This window comes from Macaca nemestrina, chromosome 1 (genome assembly GCF_043159975.1).
Source record: "Macaca nemestrina isolate mMacNem1 chromosome 1, mMacNem.hap1, whole genome shotgun sequence".
Lineage (NCBI taxonomy): Eukaryota > Metazoa > Chordata > Mammalia > Primates > Cercopithecidae > Macaca > Macaca nemestrina.
In genome coordinates, this window is record NC_092125.1 from 201,006,059 (window position 1) to 201,023,907 (window position 17,849).

General features: G+C 44.4%; 1 protein-coding gene across 7 annotated transcripts in view; it reads left to right on the forward strand.

Moving 5' to 3' along the window:
• The window catches only part of LOC105494662 (ring finger protein 19B), a 38,230-nt gene extending 20,658 nt beyond the window's left edge, over positions 1 to 17,572 (forward strand). For 2 of the 7 annotated variants that reach the window (XM_071096634.1, XM_071096637.1), the window contains exons 5-9: positions 153 to 267; positions 1,910 to 2,050; positions 3,584 to 3,791; positions 7,514 to 7,645; positions 8,778 to 9,608. In XM_071096634.1, the coding sequence (XP_070952735.1) occupies positions 153 to 267; positions 1,910 to 2,050; positions 3,584 to 3,791; positions 7,514 to 7,645; positions 8,778 to 9,231 (1,050 nt within the window). In that variant the 3' untranslated portion in view covers positions 9,232 to 9,608. Of the gene's footprint in view, positions 1 to 152; positions 268 to 1,909; positions 2,051 to 3,583; positions 3,792 to 7,513; positions 7,646 to 8,727; positions 9,609 to 11,787 lie in introns of those variants that run through there. The other 5 variants (XM_071096636.1, XM_071096635.1, XM_071096646.1 and 2 more) reach the window with 5 other exon arrangements.
• The last annotated feature ends 277 nt before the right edge of the window (positions 17,573 to 17,849 follow it).

Consider the following 17,849-nt stretch of genomic DNA (forward strand, 5'->3'; position numbering starts at 1 on the left):
AGGTTAAAATTTGAGAAAGATGCCTATTTGGGGTAGAGGATATGTTTTAATACATAGATAACTTACAAATGAACAGTCACCTGTCCTTTTTTTCTCTGGCAAAAGATTGATGTCCTAACCTGCTGACCTGGATTTTCTTTTTTTGTTCTTAGATTCACAGCAGGTATGAGGGAAGGAAAACCTCCAAACACAAGAGGAATTTGGCTATCACTGGAGGAGTGACTTTGTCTGTCATTGCATCCCCAGTTATTGCTGCAGTTAGTGTTGGTAAGCTGGTCAGGACCACACACCTCTTCTCTCTCAGCTTTCTGACCATAGTAGTTTAGCCAGATGGCCAGATGTTTCTCAAAGACTCCTACATTTTATGCCAACCCACCTTGATAGTTAATTCTATTAGGCACCATGATTATGATTATTTTTAAGTTTTTCAGCCACACCAAATTATCAGATTGTGCGATCTTTTGTTCTTAAATTAATGCCTAGAACTGCGTTTGGCACATAGAAAAGGTTGAATAAACTTATTTTAAGCCCTAGTTTTCACCTTTCATCTTCCTTCTGTACTTGCCATGAAATCCACAAAACAAAATGACTTTTGTTTTGATTTGTTTAATGCTTCACATTACTTTGGGAGGCATAAAAGTTTGTTTTAGAATAGTAGTAGTGTAACATTTAATGTGGCTCTTTGTGTGCCAGGAGTGGTTCTGAGAATTTTGCATATATTAATTTATTTAATCCTCACAAAAGGAAGCACAATTTTAATAGAAAGGTGCAGTAATTGGCTGGGTGCAGTGGCTCACGCCTGTAATCCCAGTGCTTTGGGAGGCTGAGGTGGGCATATCACGAGGTCAGGAGATCGAGACCATCCTGGCTAACACGGTGAAACCCTGTCTCTACTAAAAATACAAAAAATTAGCTGGCTGTGGTGGTGGGCACCTGTAGTCCCAGCTACTCGGGAGGCTGAGGCAGGAGAATGGCGTGAACCCAGGACGCAGAGCTTGCAGTGAGCTGAGATCGCGCCATTGCACTCCAGCCTGGGTGACAGAGCGAGCCTCTGTCTCAAAAAAAAAAAAAAAAAAAAGAAAGGTACAGTAATTTTCCCAAGGTCACTTAGCTGGGACATGAATCAAGTTAATCTGCCTTCAGATCCTGTGCTCTTAACAGGTAAATCATTCTACCTCACACAGCAGTAAGATTTTGGAATTAACATCCTGAGGAGGCCGGGCTCGGTGGCTCAAGCCTGTAATCCCAGCACTTTGGGAGGCCGAGGCGGGCGGATCACAAGGTCAGGAGATCGAGACCACAGTGAAACCCCGTCTCTACTAAAAATACAAAAAATTAGCCGGGCGCGGTGGCGGGCGCCTGTAGTCCCAGCTACTCAGGAGGCTGAGGCAGGAGAATGGCGGGAACCCGGGAGGCGGAGCTTGCAGTGAGCCGAGATCGCGCCACTGCACTCCAGCCTGGGCAACAGCGTGAGATTCCGTCTCAAAAAAAAAAAAACAAAAAAAAAACAACATCCTGAGGAGATCCTAAACTCCAAGCAGTAGTCACTTATTTAATATTTGATTCTTGGTTGGGTTAGCATTTCAGCAGTGATTAGAAGAGGGGAAAATGAAAGCAACATATATTTACTGTGCAAGGCACAGTACATAACATTCTCATTTGATTATTGACAACCCTGGAAGATAGGTCCAAGGTTATACAGCTAGTAAATGGAGCCAAGAATGTAATCCAGACCTTTCTGATTTCTAGCCTGATCATCATTCTGTTACACCAGGCAACCTTTTTGGGATAGCCATTTTCTGTCTTTTTTGTCTTTATAAAGTAGTTTGTCCGTGCCTGGACTGGGAAGAAGAATTCAGGGCACTTGCAACCTAATAGCCAGCTGACATGTTTCCTTCTCTTCCCCCAGGTATTGGTGTCCCCATTATGCTGGCATATGTCTATGGGGTTGTGCCTATTTCTCTTTGTCGTGGAGGTGGCTGTGGAGTTAGCACAGCCAACGGAAAAGGAGTGAAAATTGAATTTGATGAAGATGATGGTCCAATCACAGGTAAAAAGCAGGATGTTTATTGTCATTTGAATTTATGATATATAAGATAAAAATCAGTAAAATTCAGCACATTTTACAGGGAGATTGTCATTGGATTACTTTGGATAATGAGCTTTGTAGGGGGTAAAGTATTTTTAGCTTTTCATTTCTTTGTTCCAAAGTTACTAGGTTAATTCCCCTGGTACTTGCCTCTGTGTGGCAGGTACAAACTAGTAGGATTCCAAGTAACTCCAAGTATGCTGGTAGTAGTAGTGATTATAATAACGTCTCTATATCTGCACAGTATTTGATAATTTTCAGAGTATTTTACACAATTATCTCACTTGCTTTTTACAACAAACAGCTCTCTGACTAGGGAGGATGGGACTATTATCCCCATTTAAATGGAAATTTCTTTTTTTTTTTTTTTTTTTTTTTGAGACAGAGTCTCTGTCACCCAGGCTGGAGTACGGTGACACGATCTCTGTTCACTGCAACCTCTGCCTCCCACGTTCAAGCAGTTCTTCTGCCCTAGCCTCCCAAGTCGCTGGGACTACAGGCACGTGCCACCATGCCTGGCCAATTTTTTTTTTTAGTAGAGACAGGGTTTGGGGTTTCACCGTGTTAAGCCAGGATGGTCTCAATCTCCTGACCCCATGATCCGCCCACATTGGCCTCCCAAAGTGCTGGATTACAGGCGTGAGCCACCACACCTGGCCTAAATGGGAATTTTTTTAAGCTTTTGTCTCACTATCTGTTAAGAGCTTCACAGAGCTGAGACTAGAGCAAGTCTTCTGACTTTTACTTTATTTTTTTATTTATTTTTTTTTTGAGACAGAGTCTCGCTCTGTCACCCAGGCTGGAGTGCAGTGGCCGGATCTCAGCTCACTGCAAGCTCCCCCTCCCGGGTTCACGCCATTCTCCTGCCTCAGCCTCCCGAGTAGCTGGGACTGCAGGCACCCGTCACCACGCCCGGCTAGTTTTTGTTATTTTTTAGTAGAGACGGTTTCACCGTGTTAGCCAGGTCTCGATCTCCTGACCTCGCGATCCACCCATCTCGGCCTCCCAAAGTGCTAGGATTACAGGCTTGACTGACTTTTACTTTAATGTGGTTTCTACTTACTGTAGTAACTAACGTAGGGCACAGAGATCCCCAAAGGTTCTTCTAGCTTTCTACTGGAAGCTTCCTATTAAAATCAGCACATGACCCAAACATATTTTTTAAATCTTCACATTTGGTTACATGGAAGCAACAGTGTAGTGGAAAGAATAGTGGACTTGGAATCAGAGTTATAGTTTCGTGTAACTGCCATGGCCTTGGACAAGTCATTTAGTTTTAAATTTTAGTTTTCTCACCTAAAATTGAGGCTACTAATGCCTAGTTATTTGGAGGATTAAATATGAACATATGTTAAAACACTCGATATGTGGCGACTGCACACAGTACCTGTTCATTAAGTGAATACATTAGTACTCTGAAAAGTCATTGCAGGAAAATGCCCACTGTTTGGATGCTCTGCTGTCTTGATTTGAGATGTCTGGTTCTATCCCCAGTGGCAGATGCCTGGAGAGCCCTCAAGAATCCCAGCATTGGGGAAAGCAGCATTGAAGGCCTGACTAGTGTATTGAGCACTAGTGGAAGCCCTACAGATGGACTCAGTGTTATGCAAGGTCCTTACAGCGAAACAGCCAGCTTTGCAGCCCTCTCAGGGGGCACGCTAAGTGGCGGCATTCTCTCCAGTGGCAAGGGAAAATACAGCAGGTAAACAAATAGATAATTTCTGACAGAAATGGTTAGAATTATAAGAAGTAATGCATTGAGCCATTTCTCTGTGCCAGGCTTGTGCCATATAGCATCTTATTTTGATTTCATTGTTGATGGTTTTTGTTTTGTTTTGTTTTTACTTTTTTTTTTTTTTGAGACGGAGTCTCGCTCTGTCGCCCAGGCTGGAGTGCCGTGGCGCAATCTCAGCTCACCTCAGGCTCTGCCTCCTGGGTTCAAGTGATTCTCCTGCCTCAGCCTCCTGAGTAGCTGGGATTACAGGCACCCGCCACCACGCCCAGCTAATTTTTTGTATTTTTAGTAGAGACGGGGTTTCACTATCTTGGCCAGGCTGGTCTTGAACTCCTGACCTTGTGATCCACCAGCCTCTGCCTCCCAAAGCACTGGAATTACAGGCGTGAGCCACCGCACTCAGCCTTTTTTTTTTACTTTTGCAAATAGGAAACAAGCTTAGAAAAAAAGGTTACATCAGTTATGCAAAGTTCAATGTTCTTTCCATTGCACCATAGCTGCCTCTATATAAAGGATAATCCTGACTTCGGATTCTCCCTTGACTGCCCGAGGCTGACTGCTTCAGGAAGGGAGAGTAGGCATTTTTATAGAATTCCTAAAGCTGTGGTCTCCATTAGGCTTGTCATTGACTTTCAGTAGCATTTATGCTGTATCATGGCTTATTTATTTTATTTTATTTTTTGAGACGGAGTCTTGCTATGTTGCTGGAGTGCAGTGGCGCGATCTTGGCTCACTGCAGTCTCCACCTCCTGGGTTCAAGTGATTGTCCTGCCTCAGCTTCCCGAGAGGCTGGGACTACAGGCACGGACCACCATGCCCGGCTAATTTTTGTATTTTTAGTAGAGTCAGGGTTTCACCATGTTGGCCAGGCTGGTCTCAAGCTCCTGACCTTGTGATCCACCTGTCTCAGCCTCCCAAAGTACTTGGATTACAAGCATGAGCCAGTGTGCCCAGCCCATCATGGTTTATTGATAGTGGGCTTTGGGGGTATTTTTTTGTTTTTTTTTCTCACTCTGTAATCCAGGCTGGAGTGCAGTGGCACAATCATGGCTCACTGCAGCCTCAACCTTCTGGACTCAAACAATCCTACCACCTCAGCCTCCTGAGTAGCTAGGACTACAAGTGCACACACCACACCCAGCTAACGTTTTAAATTTTTTGTGGAGATGGGGTCTTGCTCTGTTGCCCAGGCTGGTCTTGAACTCCTGGCCTCAAGCCATCCTCCCAACTCGGCTTCCCAAAGTGCTAGGATTATAGGCATGAACCATTGCTCCCAGCTGGTTTATTGATATTGCAATCCTTATTACCTTTCTGTTTCCATTTGCTAGGTAAGGGAAATCAATTCTATGTACTTGTGTTGAAAATATGTAAAGCTTTGTAACTAGAAAGGTTGTGACTTGCTTGGTTATTTCACTAGTTAGGCAGACCAGAGTATATATTTTCAGAGGAGCATAACATATTGCCTGAGAAGCAGTTAGTTGAATGCAATGGAGAAGAAAGGCCTGGTGGGGGTAAAGGTAGAACAAAGCAGGATAGGAAGAGGGAGATGGTTGCCTTCAGCTATCTGAAGGACCTTCAACTGTGAAAAGGATTAGACTTCTATGCCTCATACCAAAAGGTAGATTATAGTCATGTATATTTATGACTTGACAGAAGCTAAAGGGAAACTAATTTTTGTTCAGTATAGTGAATACAGGGAAAAGCAACATGAAAGCCCAAAGAGGAAAAAGGCTACCTTAGTAGATACTGAGCTGCCTATCCCTGGAAATGTTTACAGTGAGACCAGATGGCCATTTGGCTATAAGAAGGATTCGAGCAACAGATGGCAGGTGGACTGGATCTCACACCTGAGTGCCTGTCAGTCACCTGGGAGCCTCCTAAAAATAGACTTCAGGGCCCCATCCCAGAATTTATAACTTAGAATTTCCTGGAGTGGCACCTAGGGGGTGATCTGTGTTTTGAAAAAGCTCCCCAGGTAATTCTAGCACAGCCGTTGCATGAACCAGCATCTGAGAACCATGTAAGTAGGAGGCCTTTCTGAAAGACTCTTCCAACTCAGAGTGATTCTGTGGCAGACCCGAAACTAGACCCTAGGTCTCTGACACTATGCACTTTCCATGCATTCCCTCATTTCCCTGGGCCTTGGCACATTTTTGAAGGGCACCTGAGGCTGGAGCAGCAGAGCAAAGGCTCAGGCAGTAGGATGGAAGCTGCTTGAATGTGCAGCTGCAGGCTGCTACTGACCCGTCTGTGCATCTCATGACTCTGGTTGTCTCTTGTCAGGGGATCCCGCCCCCACATGCTGGCGTATTCACTGCTGTGCTTTCTTAAAACCAACACCCCTGTAAATAAGCAGACAGACATAATTGGAGACTGACTTGCTGAAACTGCAGCTTAGCCAGTCCAGCTGTTCTAGTTCTGTGAAAGCCTTTATTTTATAGGAAATGAATGAGTCAGATGGGTTTGACTGTGAAACCCATTATGAGGAAATACTTAAGTGTGCAACAAAGTGGTGTTGGAGCCAAGAAAGGAAATAGTTATGGGCTCTGAGATACTACTGGGAAAGTTTGCTGCTCCAAGAGGAGGGAAGAGGTTGGCTCCTGTATGTCCTTCAGTCTCATTCCCTGGCGGTAATTTGATTGTTAAATGTTTGATTTGCTATTATGTGCAAGGCAGGGAAGGTAAAGTATGAATGAGTTGTGGTTTCTCCTTTTGTGGAGTTAACAGAGGAGTGAGAGATGCATAATAATGAGTAGGCAGGGCCTGCGCATGCCTGTAATCCCAGCACCTTTTTTAGGTGGGCGATCACCTGAGGTTAGGAGTTCAAGACCAGCCCGGCCAACATGGTAAAACTCCATCTCTACTAAAAATACAAAAATTAGCTGGGTGTGGTGGTGGGAACCTGTAATTCCAGCTACTTGGGAGGCTGAGGCAGGAGAATCGGTTGAACCTGGGAGGCAGAGGTTGCAGTGAGCCGAGGTCGTGCCACTGCACTCCAGCCTGGGTGACAGAGTGAGACTCCCTCTAAAAAAAATAATAAGTAGGCAGGTGCTATGGGAGTACTTAGCAAGAAGTGAATGGTTTGCTGGGATGAAAGGGGAAGTGATGTTTCCTTTGTTGTTAAGGACTGAGTATAAGTTTGTCTGGTAGAGAAAGGAAATGTCTAGAGAGACGAAATAGCGTGTGCAAAGTCACGGAAGTATAAAATGTATAGGTATTTAAAGAAAGAAAAAATTCAGAGTGACTATGATTTCAGATCTATAGGGAGTAATAGAACTGGACAGAGAGCTTCCTGGCAGATCAGGAAGATCTTAAATGCCTGTTGGCAGTAGGGAGCCAAGAGTTAGAGAATTGTTAGAGTGATTGGTTCTTTATTCACACTGGCACTGTTCTAGAGGTTGTTTGACTTGGACTTAAGGGCTACTGGAGAGGGAGCCCAATTGTAGTCGTCCAGGCAGGAGATGATGAAAACCTGAAGTTAAGCAGTAGCTGTGGGGATAGAAAGGAGGGGACGATTTCAATAGATATTTAAGAGAAAAAATGTATGGGCATCTATTTGCGCTGTTTGACAATTGGAGATCAGACAACCACAGTTTGCAGGAGAGTAATGGAAGAGATGTGTGCCAGGAAGCAGACTGTCTTGGAATACTCAGGTCTCATATTAACTTGAACGTCCCCTCTTTACACAGGTTAGAAGTTCAAGCCGATGTCCAAAAGGAAATTTTCCCCAAAGACACAGCCAGTCTTGGTGCAATTAGTGACAACGCAAGCACTCGTGCTATGGCCGGTTCCATAATCAGTTCCTACAACCCACAGGACAGGTATGTGAACAGTCAGATGTCCAGGAGAGGTTGCATTTTTTGGTTGGGTACTAGGTCTTCAGAAGTTCAATGCCTCATGTTAGAGTTCTGTGTACCATTTTGTGGGATATATAGTGTAACCTGTGAATTCATTTGAGCAAGTTCTTGGTACTAGAGTGTTTGGCATCTCTTGATTCTTCTTGTTAGTACTTGATTTTTAGAGATTTCTTTCTTCCTTTTATATATTTTTTTCATTCTTTTTTTTTATTTTTTGTTGTTTTTGGCTATTGCAACAGTGTATAATTACATGGAACTTAAAGAGCTAGATTGGGGTTCATTGATGTCTTCGAGTCTAGGGTTTCTGCTTGCCCTTTGCTTGATAGGGTTCCCATAGCTTCTTTCTCTTTCATTTTGAGAAACTAGTGTATCTGGGATGGTGTGATTGTGGTACTCCCACTGGTAGGTATTCTGGCTTCTTCTACTTGTGGCATGGTAGTAAAAAACTTTTACTTTTCTATTTTGAGTAAGCTAGCGTGGGGCTCTGACCCTTAGTTGAATTTTGGCAGCTCTTTCTATATGTTAAAAGAGATTGGCTGAGATATATGTGTGTGTGCATCTGAGCACACGTGTGCATGTATAGTTAAATCAGCAAAAAGGACCTAATTCCTCTTCTCCATGTAATTTATTTTTATTTTTATTTTTTTAGAGACAGGGTCTTGCTCTGTCAACCACGCTGGAGTGTAGTGGCACAATCATAGCTCACTGCAGCCTTGAACTCCTGGGCTTAAGTGATCTTCCCACTCAGCCTCCCGAGTAGCTGGGACTACAGGATGTGCCTCCATGCCCAGTTAATGTTTTTTCATTTTAGAAACAGGGTCTGACTTTGTTGCCCCAGCTGGTCTCAAACTCCTAGACTCAGGCGATCCTCCCACCTCGACCTCCCAAAGCACTGGGGTTATAGGCATGAGCCACCACATCCAGCCTCCATCTCATTTGAGTGTTAGATTAAAATGTTATTTTTGTTAAAAGTGAGCTCTAGCTCACTGTTTACCTATCTTTTTGAAATTCCTAATCCTGAACCCACAAACTGCTTTTACCAACAGGTTTAGCATGACTCATGCATGACTCAGCAAAGTGGATTTTGTCTCCACAGAGAATGCAACAATATGGAAATCCAAGTGGACATTGAAGCCAAACCAAGCCACTATCAGCTGGTGAGTGGAAGCAGCACGGAGGACTCGCTCCATGTTCATGCTCAGATGGCAGAGAATGAAGAAGAAGGTAGTGGTGGCGGAGGCAGTGAAGAGGATCCCCCCTGCAGACACCAAAGCTGTGAACAGAAAGACTGCCTGGCCAGCAAACCTTGGGACATCAGCCTGGCCCAGCCTGAAAGCATCCGCAGTGACCTAGAGAGCTCTGATACACAGTCAGACGATGTGCCAGACATCACTTCAGATGAGTGTGGCTCCCCCCGCTCCCATACTGCAGCCTGCCCCTCGACCCCCAGAGCCCAAGGTGCACCGAGCCCAAGTGCCCATATGAACCTCTCTGCCCTAGCCGAGGGACAAACTGTCTTGAAGCCAGAAGGTGGAGAAGCCAGAGTATGAAGTGGAATGTATGCTCCTGTTCTGAGAAGCACACTTGTAACTGCATCTTTTGGGTTTTTTTTTTTTTTTTTTTTTTTTTTTTTTTTTTTTTTTGGCAAGGGGTAGGGATTTATGTATTTTATTTCAAAGATTCTCTGGTTACAGGTTTTCACCCAGGGAAATTCTGAGAAATTCACAGTTTCTTACCAGATAAAACACGAAAAGTTTGGCGTTAGTCCCCCTCCCCCCCTCCCTCTTTTTAGTTTTAATTTATTGGTTAAACTGATGGCAGCAATCCGTGAGGTGTGTCAAAGAGTGTAAATATGTATGTGTGTATATTGAATGCTAAACATATTACTGAAAGACACATTTTAATAAAGATTTCTGTCATAATTCAACTTAACTCATTTTCCTTGGCTTGGATAGTCCCACAGAGCCAAGTGTTTGATTGAAACAGAGCACCATCTTTGACAGTCTCTAGACCTGAATTTTTCTAATCCCAGGGAAGAAGGATTGTATTCAAATCCAACCACAGTAGTCATCTATAAACCTGAGTCCTAGCATGACAGGAAGCAAAGCTAGGCTTGTTTTGGACTTTGTAGTCAGACTGAAGAATTATTAGCTGAGTCAGCTGAATAGGGAAGCAGTAGATTAAAACTAACCTTGTTTGCCCTCTAGAGGCAACTGTGCAATTTACTCTTAAAGCTTTATCTACCCTTTTCTTCATTATAGTCACTATTAGTCATATGCTTCAGAGGAGGGAAGGAGTGGCAGTCCCAGGTAGCTCTTAAGAGAATTCTCAGTGGCCAGGCACGGTGGCTCACGCCTATAATCCGAGCACTGTGGGAGGCCAAGGCAGGTGGATCATTTGAGGTCAGGTGTTTGAGACCTGCCTGGCCAACATGGTGAAACCACGCCTCTGCTAAAAGTACAAAAATTAGCCAGGCAGTCGTTGTGCACGCCTGTAATCCCAGCTACTCAGGAGGCTGTGGCAGGAGAATTGCTTGAGCCTGGGGAGGCAGAGGTTGCAGGGAGCTGAGATCCCTGCAACTCCAGACTGGGTGACGGAGACCCTGTCTCATAAAAAAAGAGTTCTCAGTGAATGTTGCATGGTTACAAGTTGGAGAACAGAATATTCTGTTACTGGAGGAAGAAATATACTGATGCACATAATCACAAAGCAATGACATAGGTGTTTGCTGTGCTCTCAGGTATACCACTCCATGTTCTAAAAAACTTTCTCAGGTTTTCTAATCTGGTTTAAATAAAAGGGACTAAGGAATGTGAGATTTGTAATGAAAGGAGGGGATATGCCCTCAAAATCTCTAAACATATTTATCTGAGCTTACAAATTTGTCAAAATTGAGCTAAGTTTGTACTACGAGGAGTTTTGGCTCTGTATAAAATAATGTCCTGGCCAAGCACAGTGGCTCACGCCTGTAATCCCAGCACTTTGGGAGCCCGAGACAGGCAGATTACTTGAGGTCAGGAGTTCGAGACCAGCCTGGTCAACATGGTGAAACCCCCATTTCTACTAAAAATACAAAAGTTAGCCAGGCCTGGTGGCATGTGTCTGTAACTCCAGCCACTTGGGAGGCTGAGGCAGGAAAATCGCTTGAACCTGGGAGGTGCTGGTTGCAGTGAGCTGAGATCACCTACTGCACTGCAGCCTGGGCGGCAGAGGGAGACTCCATCTCAAAAATAAAATAAAAAAATAATGAGCCAGGGGCAGTGGCTCATGCGGGCAATCCCAGCACTTTGGGAGGCTGAGGCTGGTGAATCACAAGGTCAGGAGATCAAGACCATCCTGGCCAACATGGTGAAACCCTATCTCCACTAAAAATACAAAAATAAGCTGGGCATGGTGGCAGGTGCCTGTAGTCCAGCTACTCGGGAGGCTGAGGCAGGAGAATCACTTGAACTCAGGAAGCAGAGGTTGCAGTGAGCCAAGATCGCACCATTGCACTCCAGCCTGGGCGACAGAGTGAGACTCCGTCTGAAAAAATAAAATAATGTCCTTAGAAATTAAAGCTTATATATACTATAGCAAGAAAATTAGAAGACTCGTGAAACCTGATGTCAGATTCCAAATCTTGCAGTGACTTACTTTGACTATATGAGTCCGTTTCATGCCCCTAACTTCCCCAACTTTTAGATCTTATTTATGTATTTAGAGACGGAGTCTGGCCTTGTCCCCCAGGGTGGAGTGCAGTGGCATGATTTTGGCACACTGCAACCTCTGCCTCCTGGGTTCAAGTGATTCTCAAGTCTCAGACTCCCGAGTAGCTGGGATTACCGGTGCGTGCCACCACGCCCGGCTAATTTTTGTATTTTTAGTAGATACGGGGTTTTGCCATTTTGGCCAGGCTGGTCTGGAACTCCTGACCTCAAGTGATTCCCCCGCCCTTGGCCTCCTAAAGTGCTGGGATTACAGGCATGAGCGACCTCACCCAGCCCTCAGATTGCATTTAAAGAGCTTCCAGTGTCAGACCTCTATCACCTTAGCCCTGGGCCCAGAGGAAAAATTGAAATCCTCCTTTCCCTGAGGACCAGATGGCTTTCTGTTTCCTTTCACAGATGCACTTTTGTCTTCCTGGCCAGTGTTTTACTACAATGAGGAGGGCAAGTCTGGACAACAGCCAGCTTGGAAGATTCTTATCTCTTGGGCACTGCAGCCAGACTTCACACGTTTCCCTGCACCTAGGACAGGAAATGCTGTTAGTGGACTTTGGATTTCTGGAAGAATGTTCCCTGAAGGGGGCGTGTACTTGTGTGAAAAAGAGAACTTGTTGGAAAAAGAGGCAGACAGCCTGGAGATCTCTGAAACGCAAATTATCAACTCAAAACTTGGAATTCTCTTGAAGCCTCAAGAGAACAATTCACTTCTTTGCTGTTGGAGGGGCAGTAGTTTACGGCCAAACCTGTATTTCTTATCTGGGTTCCACTTACTACGGCTGTGAGATTTAGGCAGTTTACTCTCAGTCTGTTTTCAATTAGCCAAAATGGAGATGATGATCCTAGTTATGGGGTTGTGAAGACTGAGATGGTATACTGAAAATGTTTTGGTAAAGGCCCATGTTTTTTCCTCCTGCAGGAATAAGAAGAAATGAGTTAAAGGAGATTTTAGATATCAAATAAGAAAGGAAGCCTAGACCTCTAGGCCAGAGGCTATGAAACATTTAAATTCATTCTAATCCTTAGCAATACATTAGCAGATGAAAAGGCCCATCATCACCACCTAGAGGCGAACACAAGTAATGCATTAGAAAATTTATAGTAGCTTACAAAATGGGGAAAGTTTAATTTCCTCTTCATACAGCCTGCATTCATTCTGAAATACCTATGGCATTTCAGGTATAAGATGTAGCAATGACTAAAATTCCAAGTTCCTGTCCCCATGGAACTTAGACTCTAGTGGGGGAAAGCAATCAGATATATAATCTGGATTGAGGATAAGTACTCTGAAGAAAAACGGAAGACAGAGTGGTAGATAGTGCTACTTGACATGACCAGGTTGGGCCTCCTTGATAAGGTTCCATTATTATTAGAGCCTTTAATGGAGCAAGGAAGATATAACTATGTGAATATCTAGGGGAAGCACATACCAGACATGAGGAATAAAGTACAAAGGCCCTTTGGTAGAGCATCCTTAGTCTGTTTCCAAAAAAGCACAGTATAAAGGCCTATATGGCTGGAACAAAGTGGACCAAGATGGGGAGAGGAGTGGATTAGGTCAAAGATGTGGCTGGGGCAAGGTTGTGTAGATTAGCCAAACAACTCTGAAGACAAGGAAATTTTAGATTTCTCTGGGCCAGGAAGAGGTAGTCTTCAACGCCAGACAGATGCAGTGCTTGCAGCCAGCTTTCAAAGGGGCTGAAACTGGGAGGGGGCATGTCTGATCACTAGTACTACTTGGACAGGCCAATGTGAAGAAGCTTGTGGATATGGTAAATGAATACTTATTTATTTTCACCTAAGGTACCTTCTTATGCTGCAGAGGCTGGAAAACTAAAACCTTCATGTCTTAGATTTCCTTGAAACCAAGGTTCTGAAGGTAACCTAAGGTTGAGTTTTGCCAATTAGATGCACAAACAAGATGTGGAAGAAGGAGTGATTCAGGGGTTATCTTTAGCTACTTTGGCTATTGCTCCTGCAAGATGTAGGTTTCTCTTTAACTGCATTCTAATATCCATCAGTAGCTTTGTGGGTGTTGAAGGGTGTCTGGATCCATAGATAGCAGTTTGTGATGTTTTCTTGTAGTCAACCTGTAGTGGCCTCCTAATTCCTCATCTCCCCTTTGGTGGCAGAGGTAGCAGCTCACATGGAAGGCTAATTCCGGGTCTGGGAATCTCCTGGAGGCCCAGCCTATGGCCATGTTCCCCAGGCTTTCCAATGCTTTTGTAAGCACCTAATTGACCTGTATTGAATCCTTTTCTACTTAAAATTGGTAAAGGGGTATTGTTTTCTGCAGTTACTGAATCCTGGCTAATATAATATTTGGTTCCAAAAGTGGTTACTAGCAACAGGACCTCAAAGATGGGCCTCTTAGAATAGTTATGACTAAGCTGCATTTGAAGGAAATGTAGATCTAGTCGCCACTGGAAAATGATAAACTGGTAGGCAAATTGCTTACACCTGTGGTCACCTGAAATGAAATGTCTTTTGAAGAAAAGACATTGGCACCTCAAAGGGCTGCCATAATAGATCATCATGTAAGAAATGGGGACAAATGATGGTGACTACACTAGAGGGGTTAGAGGAAAAAGATGAAAAGCTCAAAAGTTTGACATTTTCAGCTCAAGGCATAGTATGGGAGAGACCCAAAAGAATTTTATCTTTTGTAGCTGCAAGGCTCATGTACATCAAAATCAAAGGGATATTCTGGATCACTGAATTACATACAACGTAAGTTGAATTCGTAGCTTTACCAGGCCTCTTATGTGAAAGTGGGGCCCTGAAATGAGCAGTGGGGACCCTTGAGTGGATTTGGATAAATTCGAGTGCTGTCAACTCACAGACTCCACTTCTCTTAAGCAGCAGAAGCAGCCCTTCTTCCCCTCATACATATGGCTGGTTCTGCTGTTTGAAGATCTTGGGGTAGTTGTCCTAAAAGGGAATACTAATACTTCTCATGTCCCACCCCCTACCCCTCCTTGCTACCAGCTCTAACTAGAGTCAGATCCCAGTATGCTTCTGGAAGGTAAACCCAAAGTCTGATCTGAGAGAAGACTTACAGAAGAGTTGTAAGACTTTGCTAATTTGTATCAGCAGAAACAAGGGGAAAACGTGTAGAGTGTATTCCAAAGATGTTGGACCAGGAAGGTAGGAATATACGTTTATTTTCACTTGAGTTGAATTTATCAATATGGGGATACTAGAGGTTCTGGACTCAGCATATTGGCCTTAGCAGCTAAGAATTTTTTTTTTTTTTTTTTTGGAGACAGAGTCTTGCTCTGTCACCCATGCTGGAGTGCAGAGGCGCAATCTCGGCTCACTGCAACCTCTGCCTCCCAAGTTCAAGCAATCCTCCCACCTCAGCCTCCCTAGTAGCTGGATTTACAGGCACATGCCAGCACACCTGACTACTTTTTGTGTTTTTACTAGAGGCAGGGTTTTACCATGTTGGCCAGGCTGGTCTTGAACTCCTGACCTCAGGTGATCTGCCCACCTCGGCCTCCCAAAGTGCTGGGATTATAGGCGTGAGCCACTGCTACCAGCCAAGAATGGCTCTTTAACAGGTTGTTGGATGAAACCTGGACTTAAAAGTGGCCTATACAGAGATGGCAAAAATTCCTTAGTGTAGCATTAGAAGAAGAATCAAGGCCAGGCATTGTGGCTCATGCTTGTAATCCCAGCACTCTGGGAGGCTGAGGTGGGAGGATTGTTTGAGGCCAGGAGTTTGAAACTAGCCTGGGCAATATTGCGAGACCCGACCCCATCTCTACAAAAAGTTTAAAAATTAGCTGGGCATGGTAGTGTGTGCCTGCATAGTTCCAGCTACTCAGGAGGCTGAAGTGGGAAGATCCTTGAACTCAGGGATTTGAGGCTGCAATGAACTATGATCGTGCCACTGCACTCCAGCCTGGGCAACAGAGCTAGACCCCATCTCAAAAAAGAGAATCAGCTGGGCATGGTGGCTCATGCCTGTAATCCCAGAACGTTGGGAGGCTGAGGTGGGTGGATCACTTGAGGCCAGGAGTTCCAGACCAGCCTGGCCAATATGGTGAAGTCCTATCTCTACTAAAAATACAAAAACTAGCCGGGCATGGTGGTGCGCATCTGTAGTCCCAGCTACTCAGAAGGCTGAGGCATGAGAATCTCTTGAACCCGGGAGGCAGAGGTTGCAGTGAGCCGAGATCGCACCACTACACTCCAACCTGGGTGACAGAGCAAGACTCTCTCAAATAATTAATTAATTTCAAAATATGATGCTGAAAACACTGATTTGTAGATTTATCATAGGTGTGATATGCTTACCTCCTAATTTTGCCCTTCAGCATTGCCAAGAGGTTATTCCTTTCAGCAAGGAATTGAAAACTACATTAAATAAGGGAAACACCTTATCTTGAAAAGTGTGTAGTGTATACCTTCCCTAGGCTGGAAATGAAGCTAAGAGATGTTACCATTGTAAAGGAATCCTTGATATCAGTAGGGATGATGGAATCCTGCAGTGCCAGGGGCCAAGGGCTAGTACCAAGGCAACAAAGCTAGAGTGATGAAATATATGGGTTACCTACCAAGGTTCTATTTGGCTTATAGAACACAAAACAAAGCTTCAGGTCTGGCAAATAGAGGCCTGTTTTGAGTCACCAAAATGAAGATTTACCCACAATTCTCAGAGCTGAAGCCCTTGAAAAAGGGGGTGCAGGATACCCTGGAGGAAGCACCCAGCAGCACCACCGTAACTATACCATAAATCTTCTAGCTTTCCCCAAAGGGATCTCAGGCCATTTAAATACCTACGTGTGTTTAGGGAAATGGAAATACCCAGGCCTTCAGGGATTACTTGGAGATTGGCCCTAAGCCAGCACAAATCTCAAGACCTAAAAAGCCTTTGTGGTCCACTAGTTAGAATAGAGGCTTTCGTGGTGTTATGGGTCGAATTGTGTCCCCTCCACCAAAAATCATATGCTGAAGTCCTAGCCCCTAGTACCTCAAAATGCGCCCTTATTTGGAAAATGGGGTTGTTGCAGATAAGATGAGGTCATGTTGGAGAAGGGTGGCCCCCTAATCCGATTGTTGTACATATAAAAAGGGGAAATCTGAACACAAAGACATGCACGTAGCCTAAGCACCATGTGAAGATGAAGGGAGAGACTGGGGTGATACAGCAGAGGCCAAGGGACGCCAAGGATTGCCAGCAAACCATCAGAAGCTGGGAGCGGCAAGGAACAGATCCTCCCCAACACCCACGGAAGGAACCAACTCTGCCAAAATCTAGGACTTCTAGTTTCCTGAACTGTGAGATAATAAATTTCGTTACTTAAGGCACCCAGTTTTATGGTACAGTTTATAAGAGCCCTAGCAAACTAATATATGGGGGTCAGATGATAAAAAGGAGTTCTGGCCTGCATCAATCTCACATACTCATTCCCAGTTCCTGTAGGCACAGTTGTAGTAGACGCACTCGGCGACTGATAGAATCTGCACATTGAGTGACTCATGGATTGAAAGCTATTGTGGTAAGAAGAGCAAAGGGAACCCTTGGAATTGCCCTTTCCCACCGAAAACATAAACCAAAAGTGATAGTGCATCCCTAAGGGAATGATGGATATTAGTGTCCGCATCAAAGACAGAAATTTCAGGAATGATGGTTCCTATCATATCCACATTTAATTTACTTGTTTGGCCTATGCAGGACTTGATTTGTAGCTGTGATTTTAGATATAATCTCTTTATGAAGCAAATCAACATCTGCCCCTGGCACCTGCAGTCAGGCAACAATATGAGTACTGACCTGGAATATGCTTTTTTCTCTAGCCCAAATAGCAGAAAGCATCAAAAACAGATTACTTTCACTTGCCAGGGTCAACAGTACATTACACTGCCCTGCGTCTGGGTTATACCACCCTTGCAGCTCTGTCGCAATCTAATCTGCAGGCACTTTAATGATCTCACATCTCCCAGAACATTTTTCTACATGTTCTGGAACCTCGTAAGCAAGAAGTAGCAGGTTATCCAAATGCCCTGGAAAAACATGTGTTCTAAAGATAGGAGATAATCCCTGTGGAAATTAAGAGAATGTCTACCTCTGTGATTTGGGTCACCCTACCAGAAAAAGAACTTAATCTGGATGGGCGCGGTGGCTCACACCTGTAATCCCAGCACTTTGGGAGGCTGAGACGGGTGGATCACGAGATCAGGATATCGAGACCATCCTGGCTAACACGGTGAAACCCTGTCTCTACTAAAAGTACAAAAAATCAGCTGGGCGTGGTGGCAGGCGCCTGTAGTCCCAGCTACTTGGGAGGCTGAGGCAGGAGAATGGCGTGAACCCGGGAGGTGGAGCTTGCAGTGAGCGGAGATCACACCACCGCAGTCCAGCTTGGGCAAGTGAGGGAGTCTGTCTCAAAAAAAAAAAAAAATAAATAACTTAATCCAGTTCATGTACTGGCTGAGGAAGAAAGATCATGGACTGG